Raw genomic sequence first — 22,301 nt, forward strand, 5'->3', positions numbered from 1 at the left:
ATCAACAAAGAAACCAATTTCTTGAGTCAAGACCACAGCAAAGTCAAGCACACGGCTACGGAAGCAAAGCGAATCAGTGGGCAAGGAAACCCGAGCATCCAAAAACAGCCGGCGAACGTCGACAGTTCAATAGCAATCCAGAAAAAAAGTCTCAAGGCCAGTGGAAAAAGAAGGAAAGCATGGAAAGAAAAAAATATTTAAACTAAAATGGATTTCTGCTGATGGGAGGGTGCGGAAATCCGAAGGCCAAGAAAACCCCTCTTCCTTCAAGTTAAATACAGTAATGGTGAAAAATTTGACTCTTCCGAAGATTGAAGTGTTGGTGAATAATATCCCAGCCACCGCACTCCTGGATACAGGCGCGCAGTGTTCCTGTGTTGCAGAAGAATTTTTTAGGAAGTATTTTCGGAAATACCGCATATATAATTCGGATAATACGACAGTGTTAGCTGCGCAGGGAGAAAGATGTAAGTGCATAGGTAAATTACCGCTATACGTTCTATCAAGGACGAACACGTAAAAATTATGTTTTTTATAGTAAAGAATCTGCAAGCACATATCATCTTAGGAATAGATTTTCTTTCAGAGGCAGAAGCAATGCTGGATTTTAATGAAGCGTCCCTTAAGTTGACGATGAAACCAGTTCGAGAAGAAAAAACGGAACCGCCAATGTTAAACCTTGACCACCTACCTAAGGAAGAGCAACAAAGAACCCGACAAGTGGTAAGTGAATTTGCTTCGTTATTTAGTTATATTCCAGGATTTACTCAAGTTACTAACCATAGTATCGACACCGGAGATTCAATGCCAGTTCGCCACAAAGCATACCGGTATGATAAGAATAAAGAAAAAATTATAGAATGGCACATTAGCGATATGTTACGTAAAAAGATCATAACGGCCATCTCAAGTAGTTATGCTAGCCCGGTGGTTTTATGTAAGAAAAACAATGACTATCCATTAACACATCCAAAAAGGTGGCGTTTCGCGATTGACTATCGTAAATTAAACTCCATAAATAAATATCCGGTATATCCGTTACCTATTATTGAAGAAATTCTAAGGAACATAACGTCTACCAGATACATGACGACTTTAGATTTAACGACTGGTTATTTTCAAATAGGGGTGAGGCCTGAGGACGTGCCTAAGACTGCTTTTACAACCAAGTCTGGCACTTATGCATTTTTGCGTATGCCGTTTGGCCTTTCAGGGGCACCGGCAACATTTCAGCGATGTATGGACATGGTGCTAAGGCCTGTTCTTGGAAAGTCCACATTTATCTATTTAGACGATATCATTATTACTAGTGATAATCTGGACCAACATGTACAGGATTTAAGACACGTGTTTTCATTATTAAATGAGGCCGGTCTAAAAGTTAATGTCGAAAAGTGCAAATTTGCAGCCCGTGTTTTGAAATTTCCTGAGAACGATGAGAATTTATAAATTTCAGCGGATGCTTCGGATTATGCGGTAGGAGCGGTACTTTCGCAGAATCAGGAGCCCGTGGCATTTTTTAGTAGAACTTTAAATGAAACTCAAAGAAATTATTCCGCGACTGAGAGAGAGGCACTTGCAGTTCTGTTAGCAGTGCAAAAGTTCCGAGTCTATTTTGGAAGGGCGCCAATAACAGTGTATTCTGATCATGCGGCGGTAACTAGATTGTACTCAGGGAAAAACTTATCCCCAAGGTTAATAAGATGGGCACTCAAGCTACAAGAATATAATCTGGTAATCAAGCATACCCCCGGAAAGGAAAATATCGTAGCAGATGCCCTATCCAGAATAAAAATAGATGAAGAAGGTAATACTGTAAAGGTGGCAATGCTCACAGCATGTACAATAAATTCCCGAGAAACTGTAATAACCGAAGTGGGTAAGGATCCTGAGTTTGGAAACATTTATGAGTATTTAAAGGATCCTGAAAATTTTAGCCACCAAGATATTGTGGCGATAAGAAATAGGGTGGCCCATTACGAACTAACTGATGGTCTATGATTTTATACAAAAACTACAAATTCCAACAACGAATTTCGACCTGTTATCCCAGCTAGTCTTAGATTAAATATCCTGCAGGAGTTACATGACAGCCCTTTAGCTTCTCATGCTGGTATTCGAAAAACTATCCAACGCGTACGCGAGGCAGGCTATTTTCCTGAACTGCAAAAGTTAACAAGGGCGTATGTCCAGTTCTGCCCAACATGTCAAGCAGTTAATTATATTAATTTCCGCCCGGCCGGGTTTCTAAATAGTATTAAATCCGAATTTCCAAATGAAATAATTGGCATCGATTTATTGGGCCCTTTCCCAAAAAGTCAGTTAAATAAAAATCGGTATCTCCTTGTTATGGTTGATCATTTTAGTAAGTGGACCGAAATTGTTCCCTTAAAACGAGCCTCCGCGAAATTAGTTACTGATTCTATTTTAAATAAATATATTTTAAAATACGGGGCGCCCCTAAAAGTTATATCGGATAATGGTGCTCAATTTGTAAGTAATATATTTGAAGACATGTGCAAAAAACTGGGCATACGTCATTTAAAAATGGTCCCGTATCGGCCGCAATCAAATATAGCGGAATAGGTCAATAGAAATATAGTGAAAATTATCCGTAGTTATGTTAAAAATTTTCATAAAAGCTGGGATAACAATGTCAATGAATTTGCTTTCGCCCTTAGGACCGCAAAACATGATACAACGGGCAAAACTCCTGCTGAGTTATTTTTAGGCAGAAAGATTATAACGCCGTTAGATAAATTATTTTATGTTCAACAAAGAGCCCCAGAATTTAAAATAGGTTATTTAGAAAAATTAATTAAAGAAGCAAAAAAGAACACTGAAGTAGCACAAAGAAAACAGAAGCTCTATTATGATATGAAACGACGGGTAGTAACTTATAAAGTAGGAGATGAAGTATTAAAAATTAAGCATTCACTTTCTTCAGCACCAGAAGATAAAACCGCCAAATTTTTTCCACGATTTGAAGGACCATATGTCATAGAAAAAATAACTCACGCTGTAGTAGTGTTAAAAGACAGGAATGGTGAAACATGCTCCGCAAACATTGACCAAATAAAACCATACTGTGACCGTAATAAAATGCAAATATTTAAAGATCTTTTGCAGGATCCGGCACGGCAGGCACTGCAGGCACAAGCTCCAGAGGTGGAAAAACGACAAGTACAAGGGCAAGCCAATAAGAGACAGGAGCAAGTGAAAAGAAAATTGCCCCGCGGAAAAATTGAAGGTAACAAGAAAAAGAAGCCGTTCCACCGTCCAGAAAAGAGAGCGCACGACCACCCCCAGAATGAAGAAGGGAGAAGTACGACGAATGCAAAGAGAGCCAGGAGAAATAACGGCAACTATAACCCGGCTCCCAAACGGAAGATCTACTCATCGGACAGGACTCTACGCAGCAAATGTCGCCGAACTGCGGAAGGACCACCAGCGGCGGAGGAAAAGATACAAGGAAAATTTGAACGGCCAGCAACGAGATCCAAGCAGGAACGAGAGAGAAGTGTCCCGATTCCGCCAAGACCAGCGGCCATCAAACGGCCAAGACCACAGGCAGAGGCGAAAAAGAAGGTATTCAACGGTGACCGAACTGGAGGGAAAAGAAAGCTCCTAGAGGAAGGCACTGAAGGGCGAGCCCGCACAAGAAGGAGGATAAATCAAACACGAATCCTTGCTACCTTCCAGGACTGGGCAGAGAAAAGAATGTCCGAATATCACAAAGATAAGTAAAACTTTATGTTACTTTACAATCTTAAGTTAATCTTTCATTCTTACTGCAAGTGGCAGATTTCAAGACGTTTTACCTCATGTGAGGTCTACCTTTATCGCCAAAAAAGGCGAGAAATGAGTTGTTACCTATTTTGGTATTATGATTTTCAATTACTCGCGCGTAAAACTAAAGTTGATGTATAATAGGAATGTGTAAATACTTGAATATAGTAAAAGTTATTGTATAAATTTTATTTAAAACATTCTGGCAAGAAAGAAGTTTTAGTCTGAAAGACTTTTGAAATGTACTATTTTAATGTAGAAGAATTGGCACTTGCTTGGAAAAGAATAGATGTTAACAATGTACTACTAATGTATGTTTTAAATTGCGTAAAATTAACGGCATGTTAATATGTTCTTATATACAATGTGAACTGTTATTTTAAATGTTAAGAAATACTGTGATATGGTAAAAGTGAAAGTAATGCCAAAAATTTTAAACTTATTTGTGTGACTGTAGAAAGGCCAAATTATGGTGAATATGTGTTAAAGGTTGAATGAATGTAGTTAGGCTCTCTGACGCTACACTTCAGAGTTAGCCACTTTCAGAATAGTACCTCAGGGTTTAGAGATGAAGATAAGGTGTGTTACGAGGTCTTGTTATGTTGAATTTTAACACGTTAGTGTTTTGATTGTAGGCGGCAGTGTTGAACACTTGTACATAAAAACATTCGTGTTTGGTGTTTTCTTTTACAACATATGTCAGAGAGCACGGGGAGAGAGAATTAAAATAAAGTCATGAATGAAATAAGAATGTTAAGAGAAATATAAATATTCATGTGACTTGCCATTTAATTGTGTAACATTTCATTAAACTAGTTTTCCTTCCAGATCTCTGGAAGGAACCAGATTTCAACTAGAAGCTCCTGTTTAGATGCAGTACAGATGAAAAGTAATTGTCCATGGAGCTGATAATGTAAAAACAAATTTTTTTTTTTAAATTTCTAGTTTCTAGTGAGAAATGTTTGTAAAAGATTGGCCTCGCGCTAGATTCTAGAGCTAAAAGTTTTCAACAAGGTCGTTTTAGACATCAGTTTCAAACTAATTAACTCTGGCGGGAAGTATGTAAGTATCTTAAGTTTTACTAACGTTTATTTTATTTTAAATCTTTACTATCACTTCTTATTTTCTACTTCCGGCCAGAATTATAAGCGTGAAGGTTTTTATGCAAAGTTTGTCTGGCGAACGCCAAGTACTTAAGTTGTGGCTTTTTGCCAAGCAAGAGAGATGAAGGAGTTAGTAGAAGCAGGCCGCTTGCCTTAGCAGTTTTACTCGGTTGCTGGTTGCCTTCCAGGCCAGAGGTTAAATCCTCTTAATAATTTTAAACGTATTGTAGTGTTAACAGTTCTCTGTACTAGATACGGCTTCCTGTTAATATACGGCCAATCTTCCACGTAGGCCCTTGTTTGTTACTCCAAAGTTAAGTTAGAGTTTAGTTAATATTTTTATATTCTTACGTTCAGACCACAAGTGGTTGGTCTCTGTATTCCGAAGTACGGAAATCATTGTAAAGAGTGAAAAATAAAGGGTTTCGTATACCCTTCCTGTGTATCTTGTCTACTTCCCACATGTATTGAACATAGCTTTAGTAAGCTCCCTGTTCCGAGTCAGGTTCTTGAATGTTCCCAAAGCAAGTAAGGCGGAACACTGAACCTGATAACATGATCTACAAGTTGCAAAATTCATGGACGCATATAACCTTTTGTATCAAATATGCATATTTTAATATATATATATATATATATATATATATATATATGACATAATAAAAGCAAGGAAAAGACCGGAACACTCTCGATGTGTACATAGATACATATTGAAGAGGAAGCATTCTGATTGTGTAGTATGCTAATGTGCTGATATCGTAATATATAAGGAACTTGGAAATCAAAATCTTTATTATAGAGGGAATGTACAACTTTTATGTATTGTAGAAATCCCGATTTAATGTTAAATATTGAGTTTCATTCAAAAAATGGTGTATCAAAATCTCTGATAAACCTTGATTCTACATACAGCGATGGTCCTGCTGTCAGTGAATGTCTCCTTTGGGTTTTTAAAGATGGATTTGTACTGTAAGGATTCTTTTGTGGGGAATTAACTCTTTGTTTATTACATTTCTCATTTAATTCTGGAAATGCAAATATAGGTTGAAGAAAATCAAGCAAAATTTTTGGAAGTATGCCAGCAGTCGTTGATGCTTCGTGCTTATTTAGTGACTTTTTCAGGTCCTCGTTATGCAGGAAAGCTTTCTCATTGCTTATACCAGAGTTATTTTCTTGGTTTTTTTTTTCTATATTTTGAACTGTTTCTGACCCTTCAGCATTATACACATTAGAACTCTGATTGATGTTCAGTGAAGTCTGTTGGTATAATAGTGAACTAATGTTATATTTGTAATAATCTTCATTACCTTTGGAGCTTTCATTTTCTTTGCTGAATATGAACTGCAGATGCATTGGTGTGTCATTTATATTTTCTTGTCTTTGCTTTGAGTATTGTCCAGTGTCTTGAGAAAGCAAGTTTGTGGGGTTTTTTTGCAAGGACTTTGTAGCTCTATCCATACTTTCTTGTGGAAATGAGTATACCAGCATGGTGACTGTACTGAATATCACCACCTAATAAAATAATCGAGAAAGTTATATACATGGCAATCATAATATAATTATTAATACATAAAAGTAAGAAATGTCGTATATACTTTTACATTCCATAAACTGAAAACATTGATGGTAGTTACAACAAATGGATATTACGTATATGCATGGTATTCATTATGGATTAGTTCACACTATATTTTTACTCATAATATTTTTAATTAATTTCACAAAAGTTGGTAATTAATTTACATAATGGAACTGATATTTAGACAAGTGGAAAGAAACAATGAAATTTATTCAATTGTCAAAGTGCAAAGATGTTAAATTCTTATCAAAGTAGCAATGTTATAGCTGAGTAAAGCACCAAAGTTATTGATGATTATCCTTAACACTATCTTTACTAAATCAAAAGCAAAATACTATCGCAATTTTAGTGAAAATTAAATCTTAAGCGAGATGTAAGTTAAAAGCAAATTTGATTTTCGATGGGCATTTCTCTTACAAGCTGTGGGAGAAAAATATTTAAATTGATAATCATTTTGAGCTTATTCCTTAAAAGTGGTGGACTCAAACTCAAATTGCATGCAGGCTGAATGTGCAATCTAAAAACAGATAATGGGCCTTATTTATTTATTTTTTAAGAAATGAAAAGCTTTTAATAAAGTAAAAGGTGTTTTAAATTTCACATGCTAACTTTTATCAAAACATGCATAAACAATAATGATCCTATAACAAAGGGGAAAAAATTAGAATTTATTTTCTGTCTGAAATATCAAGTTTGGTACCTGTTAGACATTTTTGTTGATTACACTTTGTAATTCAAATATATTGATTGCTAAATACTAAATTTTTAGACTAATGTTTATATAAAATAATTCTAACATGTATAATTAATTATTAAATTAATTTAGTTTAAACCCGACATAAACAAATTATGAAAGCTTTCGTAGTTTCAGAGAAAATTTATCAAGTGGAACAAAACTTGAGAATAAATAACAACCTAGTCTGCTTCTCTTATTTATTAATTTTTTTCGATGCATAAATAAATATATATATATATGTTTGTAGTAAATAATTTTAAAGTTCTTTATTTCTTACTACAGCTTGACACTTGATGGTGTTTGAATGCTAGCAAAATTTGCAGCTTTTGAGAGAAATTGCTAGAAATTATCTTCTTCATGGATTGTAGATGCTTATAGGTTAATCTTATCATTATTATTATTTTCCAACTGTGAACAAAAGCTGTTCCCATATAAATGTATTTCCAAACAAAGAGATTTTACAAAGTGCAAAAATTCAAAACTGAGCATATTAATTTTTTGAGAAGTAAAATATAACTTGATAAAATGTGTACCTTCAGATCTTTGAATAAGTTTTATATCATCCCGTAAATTAATTAGCTCCATATATAGATTTTCTGGTGTATTATTCATGTTTGTCTTTAATCGAAATGATAATAGTATAAACCTGGACTTTACTGAAACCTTTAAATCCTTCATCATCATATTTGCAATAAATGCATAATTGAAGTGTCATGTCAGGCGGCATAAAATTACTTTGGGGGGCCACCAGTTTGAGACTGCTTTTTTAGTTTACGGTCGATAATGTCAAAAAATAAGTTTTCAAGTGAATTTTCAGTCTGAAGAAACGAAAATGGATTCGAATCTAGAGAATAAGGAGCCTGTGAAATTTAATAAAATGCCCTTCCTAGTCAAAACATCTGGTCTTGGCTCTGTGTGACAAGGTGTATTATCATAGAGTAACATCTAAATGTCTTGAAATCTTCGTCACATGTGAACAGCTGGGTTTTTAATTTGTCACTTATATGCTTATAATGTAAACAAATATAACATGGTTATATGGAACTAAATAACATAGTTAAAAGGTATTTAGTTCTAATGTTAGTACTCATGGTAGTTATTCACGTCACTACCATGAGGGATAAACTGTGATTGTCACTTTCACAATTTGTCTTTCAAGCATAATTTCCTTAGGAATAATTTCCTCTCCCAAAACACATCAATACTGATCTGATTTTGGATTTGCCTGTTATATGGTTCTTCTTACTTCCATGTTTTGTTTCTTGAGTATATCGAGAAATTCTTGCGACTATGGATATGTTCTATCTAACACTCCTTTCCTCTGCTTTAGTACTAATCACTCCTCCCCTCAAGCATAATATTTTTTGGAGGCAGTCTTAACAAGCACCTTTTGGATGCCCAGCTCAATGGTTAAAATTTCAAAAAGTATAAAATGGTTCAAATTTAATTTCTGATCATTAATACCGTCGTTTGATTTTGTAATTAAATAAAATTTCAAATTTTTACGTTTTTTCCTACTTTAGATTTGCGAAGTTTCCCGTATCAGATCTCTACTTCAGTATTTGAAGATCCTCTGAAATGGCTTTTATGTTGTCTGAAGACTTGGAGGTTCTAATTAATGTACCACGTATTCTTGTTGTTGTTGTGCTTGCCAATATTAAGAAAAGATATTATCGCCTTATCCTATAATACAGTCCATTCATAGAAACATACATTTTTGTTAAGCTGAGCCGCAGTTTGGAATTGACTCCTGAAGATTTCGTTTAGAACTTTTGTTTTCTTGTGAAACCTTTTATCTCGTTGGATATAGTTATACAGTGATCAGTTTGCTGTTACCTTCAGGAAAATGGGTAAGTGAATTTTGATTCCACCATTCTGTTAGGAACTGAAAATTAAGTATTTAAGTAATTGAATTTATTTTGTATTATATATCGCTTTAAATTTCGAACTGTCTGAAAATTGGTTTTATTTGACTATTCAGTATAGACATAAAGAAAATAAAAGAGCATAATTGTATACTATTACTACGAAGGTATTAGATAAGTCCCAAATCGAAACTAAAAGTTCAAATCCACACAGTGACGTTATTGGAGAACTACTTGCTTAGTTAATGGTTGAAGAGCAAGACTACATTTAGTAGATAGAAAAACAGAAAATTTATTGCGATTGTATAAGTACAATAACTGTAAACTATGTAAATCGACGCATCAAATTTACGTGTGTGATGGATTTTAAAATTTAGCGGTGAATAATCGTTTTGAGACTAAAAGAATTTGATCTTCGTATTAATTTTCTTAAACCATTGCATGAGGTGACAAAATGTAAATGAAATAGCTCGTGAAGTTTATGCAGATCACGCCATCATAGCCTATTAGCGCATAAAGAAATTCACTAATAGGCTGACCGGAAAACACCTGTCATCAAAGCGCATAATAATTGCCCCCGCGCCAGGTACCCCTCCACCGGAAGTAGCTTCTGAGATGTCCTCGTTTACAGCCTCCTCCACCCGAAGAACCGTTCTGACGACAACTGTAATTTACATTAAGGATAGAAATGGTGAACTTTACTGTTACATTGACAGCGATTCAGTGTGTAACTTCATGACTATGAAATGCTCAATCAGATTTCGTTTAAATCAAAATTAGCGTTTCGATATCCTGCTTGAATGACAGAATTCTTAATATACAGTACAAAGTCCGTAATCCGGACGTCCATTATCCGGAATGATCTATAATCCGGACCTCTAAGTCACAAACTTTACGCATGCGTGCGTTGAAAGAAATGTTTAATAAATTAACAAATAAATATTAAGCTTTTTTTTGTAAAATTCGATACCCTTTAGATCATAATTGCTCTTTATTTCATAAATTACAGTTTCATATTTTTAATTGTATAATTTCTGCATGCCATCTTACTAGATTTAAATTGATGATCTATAATCCAGAAAAACCCCTAATCCGGAATAGCCGAAGTCCCGACGAGTCCGGATTACAGACTTTGTACTGTATTATTGAAAAAAAAAAAAAAAAAAAAAAAAAAACTATTGCTACCATCGTTAATAAAGGAGAAGACTATAACAGAAATTTAGAATTTTTTAATGGTACCTAAAATAACTAACATTACATCAACCCAGAAATTGGATATTATATCTTTAGAAATTTTGAATTATGTACTGTCTTATGCTGAATTTTATACGCCGCGGAAGACTGATTTGCTAATAGGTGCTGAATTCTTTTTTGATTTATTAAAATCTGGAAAAATTACATTGAAAGACTCTCGTCTTATACTTCAAAATTCAGTATTTGGCTATATTATTAGCGGAAAAATTGATATCAGTTTGAAACAAAAAGATACAGCATATTCTGAGTTCATCCAATAATTAGAAGATACGAATCAGAGCATAAATAATTTTGGGGAAATTGAAAAGATAGACAAAGATAAACCTCTTAAAGGCGAGGAAGATATTTTATGCGAAAATATTTTTTTGGGAACACATTGTAGAGATGAGGATGAAAAGTATGTTGTCCAGATGCCAATGAAGAATATTTAGAAATTCTAGAGTAAATTCGCTGTGGAGCAAACTGCTTAAGGAACCAAAATTGCTGTTTGTATCAAGATTCTCTCAAATAATACGAAACTTTAGGGCACATGAAAGAAGTACATGAAGACGAAAAATTGGAACCATCATATTGTATTTCTCATCATAGAATATATCGACCAAACAAAAGTACGAGAAAACTGAGAGTCGTATTGACCGTTTCTGCGAAGACAGGCGCATTTTAAATAAAGCGCTTCTGAAAGAAGGCGTAGCGCAGTAATATTTGTTTTACATTATGATAAGATTCAGGAAATGCCGCGTTCATTGCTGATATAGAAAAAAAGTATCATCACATATTATTAGATCCAGAGCAAAGAAAACTAAACAATTCTTTAGAAGAAAACTGCTCAGGGAGAAATCAAGACGTATCAGTTTACCGTTACGTATGGTACTACTAGTGCCCTTTTCCTTACTACTAGAGTCCTGCGACAATTAGCTGAAGATGAAGGAAAAGAATTTTCATAGCTGTTTCAGTCACAGTTCAAGATTTTTACAGGGATGATGTTTTCTCGGGAGCAGAAGCTATAAAAAAACATGAACGAACTACGAAATCAATTAGTTAATCTTTTCAGCCAGGAAAGCATGAAGTTTCATAAATGGTATGGTTTTATAAGGAATTACTAGTTAATGCTGATACTAAGGCTGAAGATTATTCATTCTCCAATGAACTTAAAAATAAAACAAAGGTGTTAGATATTTTATGGAACTCATAATATAACTACGAAATAGCGTGATTACTATACTAAGAGACTGATTTTACCATATATTGTTCTAATATTTGATCCACTCGATTTAACTGGACCAATTATTACGAAAGCCAAAACTTTTATGTAAGAATCTTTGGCTTCGAAAAATTGATCGGAATGATGTACTTTCCAAAAAGGAATCTCGTGAGTGGAGGATTTCATCAAGTCGATGCTTAATATTAGTGTTATAAATATTAATCGAAAAATTGTACCTAAAAGCTTGTAAGGATCTTAAGTTTTACTAACGTTTATTTTATTTTAAATCTTTACTATCACTTCTTATTTTCTACTTCCGGCCAGAATTATAAGCGTGAAGGTTTTTATGCAAAGTTTGTCTGGCGAACGCCAAGTATCTAAGTGTGGCCTTTTTGCCAAGCGAAAGAGAGGAAGCAGTGGGTCAACGCAGGCCGCTTACCTTAGAAGTTACGCAGTTGCTGTTTGCCTTCCAGGCCAGAGGTTTTAATCCTCTTGATAAATTAAAACGTATTGTAGTGTTCACAGTCTCTGTGCTACATACGCTTCCTGTTATTATAAGGCCAATCTTCCACGTGTATTATTCTAAAGTTAAATTAGAGTTTAGTTTTATTTTTATACTTTTACGTTAGACCCCGAGTGGCGGGTCATTGTATTCCGAAGTACGGAAGTTATTGTATATAGAGAAAAATAAAGGGTTTTGTATACCCTTCGTCTGTATCCTGTCTACTTACCACAATTAGTGAACATAGCTTTAGTAAGCTCTCTGTTCCGAGTCAGGTCCTTGTATGTTCCCGAAGAAGGTTAGAAGGAACATTGAACCTGATAGTGGCGCCCAACGAAGAAGATTAACCATGGCCGAGTTTCAAGAAGAACCTGTGCTGCCTGCAGAAACGGCTCAGAATCCAGAAATGCCAGCTGCCGCCCTGGAAGGATTCGGTTAAATCGTCCAGACCATGCGCGCTTCGATGAAACCAGAAGCAACGTTTAATGGAAACTCACCGGTAACCAGTTTTTTGGAAAAATTGGATGACCACTTCATGCTCTACCCCGTGCACGAGTTTCAAAAAGTTACCTTAGCTACCAGCGCTTTGAGGGGCCAAGCGCTTAACTGGTTCAAATGTATCGGCAGAAGTCTCTTGGGTCAAGCAGGAAGTCCCACCTATACTTACGAAAATTTCAAGACTGCCCTACTAAAAGCCTTCCCTGTTGTAAGGGATCGTGCGAAATTAGAAACGGAACTTTTTAGTATATATCAACAAAGAATCGAAAACCTCTCGAGTTTTATTTTAAGAAAAATTCACGTTTTCAAGCTCTTGTATGGAAACCGTCCGGATCCTGAAATAATTCAAGTGATTTTGCCGAGGTTACTACCCCAAGTGCAAGACTTTATTGAATTAAGAAATCCGACTACACTGGAAAAGTTATTTGAGCTAGCAATCCAGTTTGAAAGTAAAAGAACGGCGGACGTCGAAAGAAGACGCCAATATCAACAGCGAAGCCAATTTGGTACGCCAAGACTACAGCAAACTCAAGCATACGGCTACGGAGAAAAAGCGAATCAGTGGGCAAGGAAACCCGAGCATTCAAAAACAGCCGGCGAACGTCGACAGTTCAATAGCAACCCAGAAAAAAAGTCTCAAGGCCAGTGGAAAAAGAAGGAAAGCACGGAAAGGAAAAATAATTTAAACTAAAACAGATTTCTGCTGACGAGAGGGTGCGGAAATCCGAATTCCACGAAAATCCCTCTTCCTACAAGTTAAATACAGTAATGGTGAAAAATTTGACTCTTCCGAAAATTGAAGTGTTGGTGAATAATATCCCAGCCACCGCACTCCTGGATACCGGCGCGCAGTATTTCTGTGTGGCAGAGGAGTTTTTTAGAAAGTATTTTCGCAAATACCGCATATATAATGCGGATAATACAACAGTGTTAGCGGCGCAAGGAGAAAAATGTAAGTGCGTAGGTAAAGTACCTTTGTATATCCGTATCAAGGACGAACAAGTAAAGGTGATGTTTTTTATAGTAAAGAATCTGCAAGCACATTTAATCTTAGGAATAGACTTTCTTTCAGACGCACAAGCTACACTGGATTTTAATGAAGCGTCCCTTAAGCTGACAATGAAACCAGTGCGTGTAGAAAAGGTTGAACCGCCAAGGTTAAATCTTGACCACCTGCCTAATGACGAGCAAGATAGAATCCGACAAGTGGTAAGTGAATTTGCTTCGTTATTTAGTGATATTCCAGGATTTACTCAGGTTACTAACCATAGTATTGACACCGGAGATGCATTGCCAGTTCGTCAAAAACCATACCGGTATGATAAGAATAAGGAAAAAATTATAGAATGGCATATTACCGATATGCTACGTAAAAAGATCATAACGCCCATCTCAAGTAGTTATGCTAGCCCGGTGGTTTTATGTAAGAAAAGTAATGATTATCCTTTGGAGCATCCAAAAAGGTGGAGATTCGCTATTGATTACCGTAAATTAAATTCCATAACGAAATATCCGGTATATCCGTTGCCGATCATAGAAGAAATTTTAAGGAACATAAAATCAACCAAATTTATGACGACTTTAGACTTAACGACTGGTTATTTTCAAATAGGGGTGAGGCCTGAGGACGTGCCTAAGACTGCTTTTACAACCAAGTCTGGCATTTATGCATTTTTGCGTATGCCGTTTGGCCTTTCAGGGGCCCCGGCAACATTTCAGCGATGCATGGACATTGTGTTAAGACCTGTTCTTGGAAAGTCCACATTTATCTATTTAGACGATATCATTATTACTAGTGATAATCTCGACCAACATATACAGGATTTAAGACAGTGGGTTTTCTTTATTAAATGAGGCCGGTCTAAAAGTTAATGTCGAAAAGTGCAAATTTGCAGCCCCTGAATTAAAATATTTAGGTTACAAAATATCGCAAAAAGGAATCGAGACAGATGAATCAAAAATAATCGCTGTACAAAAGTATCCGACTCCAAACACGGCAAAGAAGCTCTCTTCTTTTCTAGGACTTTGTTCATATTATAGGTCCTTTATAAAAGATTTTGCGGCTATCGCTGAGCCATTGTTAAAATTAAAAAGGAAAAAGGCAAGATTCTCGTGGACGGCCGAAGCCAATAGTGCTTTCGAAAAATTAAAACAAGCATTAACGCAAGCCCCTGTGTTGAAATTTCCTGAAAAGGATGAAAATTTAGAAATTTCAGCGGATGCTTCGGATTATGCGGTAGGAGCGGTACTTTCGGAAAATCAGCAGCCCGTGGCATTTTTTAGCCGAACTTTAAATCAAACACAAAGAAACTATTCCGCGACCGAGAGAGAGGCACTTTCAGTTCTGTTAGCAGTGCAAAAGTTCCGAGTCTATTTTGGAAAGGCGCCGATAATAGTATACTCTGATCATGCGGCGGTAACTAGATTGTACTCAGGGAAAAATTTATCCCCAAGGTTAATAAGATGGGCATTCAAGCTGCAAGAATATAATCTGGTAATCAAGCATACCCCCGGAAAGGAAAATATCGTAGCAGATGCCCTATCACGAATTAAATTAGACGAACAGGGTAATACCGTAAAAGTTGCAATGCTGACAGCGTGTACAATAAATTCCCGAGAAACTGTAATAACAGAACTGGGTAAGGATCCTGAGTTTGGAAGTATTTATGAGTATTTGAAGGATCCTGAAAATTTTAGCCACCAAGATATTGTGGCGATAAGAAATAGGGCGGCCCATTACGAACTAACAGATGGTCTATTATTCTATACAAAAACTACGAATTCCAACAACGAATTTCGACCTGTTATCCCAGCTAGTCTTAGATTAAATATCCTGCATGAGCTCCGTGACAGCCCTTTAGCTTCTCATGCTGGTATTCGAAAATCTATCCAACGCGTACGCGAGGCAGTCTACTTTCCTGAACTGCAAAAGTTAACAAGGGCGTATGTCCAGTCCTGCCCAACATGTCAAGCCGTTAATTATATTAATTTCCGCCCGGCCGGGTTTCTAAATAGTATTAAATCCGAATTTCCAAATGAAATAATTGGCATCGATTTATTGGGACCTTTCCCAAAAAGTCAGTTAAATAAAAGTCGCTATCTCCTTGTTATGGTTGATCATTTTAGTAAATGGACCGAAATTGTTCCCTTAAAACGAGCCTCCGCGAAATTAGTTACCGATTCTATTTTAAATAAATATATTTTAAAATACGGGGTGCCCCTAAAAGTTATATCGGATAATGGTCCTCAATTTGTAAGTAATATATTTGAAGACATGTGCCAAAAACTGGGCATACGTCATTTAAAAATGGTCCCGTATCGGCCGCAATCAAATATAGCGGAACGGGTGAACAGAAATATAGTGAAAATTATCCGTAGTTATGTTAAAAATTTTCATAAAAGCTGGGATAACTATGTCAATGAATTTGCTTTCGCCCTTAGGACCGCAAAACATGATACAACGGGCAAAACTCCTGCTGAGTTATTTCTAGGCAGAACGATTATTACACCGTTAGATAAACTATTTTATGTGCAACAAAGAGCCCCAGAATTTAAAATGGGTGATATAGAAAAACTAATAAAAGAAGCAAAAAAGAATACGGAAGTAGCACAAAGAAAACAGAAGCTATATTATGATTTGAAACGACGGGGAGTAACTTATAAAGTAGGGGATGAAGTTTTAAAAATTAAGCATTCACTTTCTTCAGCACCAGAAGATAAAACTGCCAAATTTTTTCCACGATTTGAAGGACCATATGCTATAGAAAAAATAACTCACGCTGTTGTAGGGTTAAAAGCCAGAAATGGTGAAACCTGTTCCGCAAACATTGATCAAATTAAGCCCTACTTCGATCGTAATAAAATGCAAATCTTTTCAGATCTTTTGCAGGATCCGGCACGGCAGACACCGCAGGTACAAGTTCTAGAGGTGAAAAAACGACAAGTACAAGGACAAGCCAATGAGAGACAGAAGCAAGTGAAAAGAAAATTGCCCCGCGGAAAAATGGAAGGTAACAAGAAAAAGAAGCCGTTCCACCGTCCAGAAAACAGAGTTCACGAACACCCCCAGAATGAAGAAGGGAGAAGGACGACGTATGTGAAGAGGACCAGGAGAAATGACGGCAACTATAACCCGGCTGTAAAACGGAAGATCTACTCATCCGACAGAACTCTCCGCAGCAAAAGTCGCCGAACTGCGGAAAGGCCATCAGCGGCGGAGGAAAAAGTACAAGAAAAATTTGAACGGCCAACAACGAGGTCCAAGCAGGATCACGACAGAAGTTTCCCGGTTCCGCCAAGACCAGCTGCCATCAAACGGCAAAGACCACAAGCAGAGGAGAAAAGGAAAGTATTCAAAGGTGGCCGTAGTGGTGAGAAAAGGAAGCTTCCAGAGGAAAGCACTGAAGGGCGAGCCCGTACAAGAAGGAGGATAAACCAAGCTACGATCTGCAGTACCTTTAAAGACTGGGCCCAGAAAAGGATGTCCGAATATTACAAAGATAAGTAAAATTTTATGTTACTTTGCAAACTTAAGTTAATCTTTCATTCTTACTGCAAGTGCCAGATTTCAAGAAGTTTTACCTCATGCGAGGTCTACCTTTATCGCCAAAAGGGCGAGAAATGAGTTGTGACCGATTTTCGTATTATGTTTTTAAATTACTCGTGCGTAAAACTAAAGTTGATGTATAATAGCGTTGTGTAAAGACTTAAATATTGTAAAAAGTTATTGTATAAATTTTATTTAAAACATTCTAGCAAGAAAGAAGTTTTAGTCTGAAAGACTTTTTGAAATGTAGTATTATTTCAATGTAGAAAGAATTGGCACTTGCTTTGAAAAGAATAGAAGTTAACAATGTACTACTAATGTATGTTTTCAAATGTGTAAAATTAACGGCATGTTGATATGTTCTGTTATTTTAAATGTTAAGAGATACCGTGATATGGTAAAAGTGAAAGTAATGTTAAAAATTTGTTATTCGTGTGACTGTAAAGATTAAATCATCGCGAATATGTGGTAAAGGTTGAATGATGTAGTTAGGCTCTCTGACGCTACACTTTAGAGTTAGCCACTTTTAGAATAGTACCTCAGGGTTTAGAGTTGAAAGTAGGGTGTGTTAAGAGGTCTCGTTATGTTGAATTTTAACACGTTAGTGTTTTGATTGTACGAGGAAGTGTGGCACACGTAGACAGAAACACATTCGTGTTTGGTGTTCTTTTACAACACATGTCAGAGAGCACGGGAAGAGATAATTAAAATAGTCATGAATGAAATAAGAATGTTAAGAGAAGTATATTCTATATGTTATTTGCAATGTCATTGTGTAACATTTCATTAAACTAGTTTTCCTTCCAGATCTCTGGAAGGAACCAGAATTGAATAAAGCTCCTGTTTAGATGCGGTACAGATGAAAAAAAGATTGTTGTATATCCTGGGAGCTGCTATTGTAACAAATTTCTTTCTTTTAAATTTTCTAGTTTCTAGAGAAGTTATGTTGTAAAAGGTTGGCCTCGCGTTAGATTCTAGAGCTAAAAGTTTTCAACAAGGTCGTTTTAGACCTCAGTTTCAAACTAATTAACTCTGGCGGGAAGTATGTAAGGATCTTAAGTTTTACTAACGTTTATTTTATTTTAAATCTTTACTATCACTTCTTATTTTCTACTTCCGGCCAGAATTATAAGCGTGAAGGTTTTTATGCAAAGTTTGTCTGGCGAACGCCAAGTATTTAAGTGTGGCCTTTTTGCCAAGAGAAAGAGAGGAAGCAGTGAGTTCGAAGCAGGCCACTTACCTTAGAAGTTACGCAGTTGCTATTTGCCTTCCAGGCCAGAGGTTTTAATCCTCTTGATAAATTAAACGTATTGTAGTGTTCACAGTCTCTGTGCTACATACGCTTCCTGTTATTATAAGGCCAATCTTCCACGTGTATTATTCTAAAGTTGAATTAGAGTTTAGTTTTATTTTTATACTTTTTTACGTTAGACCCCGAGTGGAGGGTCAGTGTATTCCGAAGTACGGAAGTTATTGTATATAGAGAAAAATAAAGGGTTTTGCATACCCTTCGTCTGTATCCTGTCTACTTACTACAATTAGTGAACATAGCTTTAGTAAGCCCTCTGTTCCTAGTCAGGTCCTTGTATGTTCCCGAAGAAGGTTAGAAGGAACATTGAACCTGATAAGCTGTGAAAATTGAATTGTAAAGATTAAAAGTGTAAAGCTGTGAAAATTGAATTGCAAGGATTTTCTGATGCTGCAAAATTTGCTTATGGAATAAAATTATGCAAAATGTATATCAAATGTATATAGCAATATGGCTTCAGTTGAGTAGTTTCTTTGTGCAGTAAGTCAAAGGAAGCGGCGTTAATATCATTTTCTATCCCAAGACATGAACTATGCGGTGCAGTGTTACTGTAGCAGTTAATGAATAAGGTGCTAAAGGCACTTAAATTGAAACCAAACAAGATATACTTATAGTGTGACTCATCTTATGGTTCTTGCATAGATTTGGGATTCTCCACATGTGTTAAAGACATTTGAAGCTAACCAAGTTACTACTAGTTATTCAACAACTTACATACGAGTTACAATGGAGATGTGTGAAATCAGAAGATAACCCAGCTAACTTTGATTTCCAGACGTGTTAATCCAGGTAAAATAGAACAGCATAAGCTTTGGCAAAATGGATCTAATTTCTTAAGAACAGAGGTTCGTATATTACTTACATCTCACTCAGATGAAATTTACCGCAGAGAGTTAATGCAGCTATCCAATCGAACTGCTTCGGTAGACAAAACTCTCAAACTGATTTTAATTCAACTCATTTTCAAAATTTTCTAGTTGAACCATTAACTAATATTCTGTTTTATAATACTCTAAATATGACCAATAACTATACTAAATTATTGCATATTGTAAGTTCTATTTTCAGGTTCACTTATAACTGTCAGAACCGAGAAAAAAGGAAGGCAAGTTTATCAGTAGATGAAATCACTGAGGCCGAGGTATATCTGATTAAGGTAAATGAAGGTAAATCATTTTTTGGAGGATATTAAAAGCTCGAAGAAGACATCTCAGGTTACAGGTAAAGGTTGTTTAAAATCATTGAATCCTATTTTTTGATCAAAAGCAATTGCTAAGAGTAGCGGGAAATTTGGAAAATGCTAATTTAAACTCCACGCAATAGGATCCCATTATTCTGCCAGCTAATCATCAGTTCATGAAACTGGTAATGGAAAATTATCATAAAAAATATTTGCATGTAGGTCTACAAGCATTGTTGAATTGCATCAGGCAAAAGTTTTGGCCTTTAAGAGGCCGGAATTTGGCACGACAAATTGTGCCTAGTTCTGTAATTTGTAGAAGGGCTAAAACAATTATGTTTGAGCAGATAATGGGACGTCTCCTTCAGGAAAGAGTGAAAGTAGGTGCACCTTCTAATTTCACTTTAAGAACTTTACTTTATTCTAACCAATTATTTTTTAGCTTGATTTTTCCTTTCCCTCCTGATTTCAGTTTCCTGCCGGAATGTAAATTGGTATGGGTGTCTGCCGAAAACATCGCGGAGAAAACAACGCAAGGCGAAAACGTCGTGGTACAAGACCTCGTGGGGGAAAAGAAAGCAAAGAGAAAACATCGCAGTTCTAAAACATCGTGGAAAAAAATATCGTCATCGAAAATAAAGCGTTCAAAAAACTTCGCAATTTAAAAACATCGCCGTCGAAAATATGGTAAAAAATAAAGTACTTGTAAATCATCGCTTGACGATAACGTCGCACACATGCGTTTTTCAGGTTTTAAAAACTGCAAATGCATTTTCGGATAACGATTTGGGACTGTAAGAAGGAAAGAGGGATATTCTTACGTTTATATTTTGTATTTTTGAATGAACTAATGAACTTTTTCTGAAAAAGTAAGAAGGAAACTAAAGCATTTAAAAATTGAAAATGAGTAGAAAATTGATGCAACTGATAGCACTTAATAGAATTTTAAATCTACATAGTTAAATAACAAAGGTCATTAATAAGTAAATTTTTTATAAAGTTTTATTCATAATTTTTCATGAAAAATACAGTTTGAAAATGTTTAGAAAAAGTAAGATAAATAACAGCATGTGGTTACCTCTATAAAAATTCCTTAGTTAATTACCAAATTAATCTGATATTGTTTTGGTGAAAATTATGTCTTGTTTTGTCTCCGTTTATTCTTAAAGTTAACATTTCTTGCGTTTCCAAATTTTTATGCGAATATGCATCTACAACTTTTAAAACCTGAAAAATACATGTGTGCGATGTTATCGTCTTGCGATGATTTGTTGGTGCTTTATTTTTTACCACAATATTTTCGCCGACGATGTTTTAAAACTGCGAAGTTTTTGAACCGCTTTATTTTCGAGGCTGATGTTTTGTACTACGATGCTTTAGAACTGCGATATTTCTCATTGCTTTCTTTTTTACCGCTATATTTTGTACCACGACGTTTTCGCCTTGCGTTATTTTCGTCCGCAATGTTTTTGGTGTGATGTTGTCGGCTGTAACCATTTGTATGACGTAATATGCTAATCTAGACATGTTTCAGAAGCGGTATTTGAGCTGCCTTTCAAGAGTCCTTGAGGTGTAGTAGCGGACTTAGTTCCGAGTTTATGCTGCGTACTTGAAATTAGCTGTCTAGTCGGTGTTAGAAACCTTTCTTTTATACTGATATTTCTAGGCTCGGTTAGCGTTAGTTAAGCTAAGGAGCCAGTCGTTAGATATTTTAATTTATTAGTGATTTGTTAGATTCTTATTTTTCTGTTAAGTATACGTTAGCCTCAACTGGTTGTGATTTGTGAGCACTAAGTGCGTGCATCTGTTTTAATTTAGTTTCAATAAAAATATTATTTAAAACTTTCTTCTGCAGCATTTATTCTCAAAAGACATAGCGAGTATTCGCTACTTCGTCTTCTACATTTTATGCTACCAAAGAGAGTGTCCTGGCTGGCGTCCGAAACAGTTTAGGACAATGGAAAACTCCACAGTTGACCTGGCCCCATCCACGTCCACAGCACCGGTAACTCAAGCCAACCCTATGCAAGGATTTGGCTACACTGTCGACACCATGAGAGCTTCAATGAGGCCACAGTGCCTATTTGATTGAACAGTTCAGCAGCAGCATTCATAGACCAGCTGGATGACCACTTCATTTTATACCCAGTGGGTAAAATCCAAAAGGTGGCAATTGCACCTTCAGTTCTCCGTGGACAAGCCCTGAGTTGGTACAAAGGCATCGGAAAATTTCTATTTGTAGAACCAGGTACGCCAACATACACTTTCCAAAACTTCAAAAGTGCCCTTCCGAAAGCCTTTCCAATCGTAAAAAATCGTGTGCAGTTAGAAGCCGCACTGTACAGCCGGTTCCAAATGAACGGGAAAGATGTCACACACTTTATACTGTGGAAAATTCAAGTGGTTAAACTATCGTATGGAACAAAACCCGTCGATGAAGTAATTCAGATCATCTTGCCAAGGCTACTCCCACCGGCACAAGATTTTATAGAGATAAGGAATTCATTGACCATGGAAACGCTATTCGAGCTGGCCACAAAGTACGAAAGCCGCCGAATTTCCAACAACGCACGCACGCAAATATATGGGCAAAAGTGTAGAAATTTCGGCACGCCTAAAGCCACACGAACAACGGCAGCAAAAATTCAACCTCAAGAAAGAATTTTCCCCGAAACGATCAGCAAAAAGGAGATAAAGATGAAAGGAGCTAGTGAAAAGAGAAAAAGAGAGAAACAGTCT

General features: G+C 36.1%; 1 protein-coding gene across 2 annotated transcripts in view; it reads right to left on the bottom strand.

The window, feature by feature from the left end:
- Positions 1-5,666: 5,666 nt before the first annotated feature.
- Positions 5,667-22,301, bottom strand: part of LOC118179307 (uncharacterized) — an 83,703-nt gene continuing 67,068 nt past the window's right edge. For both annotated transcript variants that reach the window (XM_035348498.2, XM_085809116.1), the window contains exon 2: positions 5,667-6,404. In XM_035348498.2, the coding sequence (XP_035204389.1) occupies positions 5,751-6,404 (654 nt within the window). In that variant the 3' untranslated portion in view covers positions 5,667-5,750. The remainder of the gene's footprint in view (positions 6,405-22,301) is intronic.

This window comes from Stegodyphus dumicola, chromosome X2, assembly GCF_044657685.1.
Source record: "Stegodyphus dumicola isolate Sdum_Otavi_A_Nest chromosome X2, ASM4465768v1".
Taxonomy (NCBI): domain Eukaryota; kingdom Metazoa; phylum Arthropoda; class Arachnida; order Araneae; family Eresidae; genus Stegodyphus; species Stegodyphus dumicola.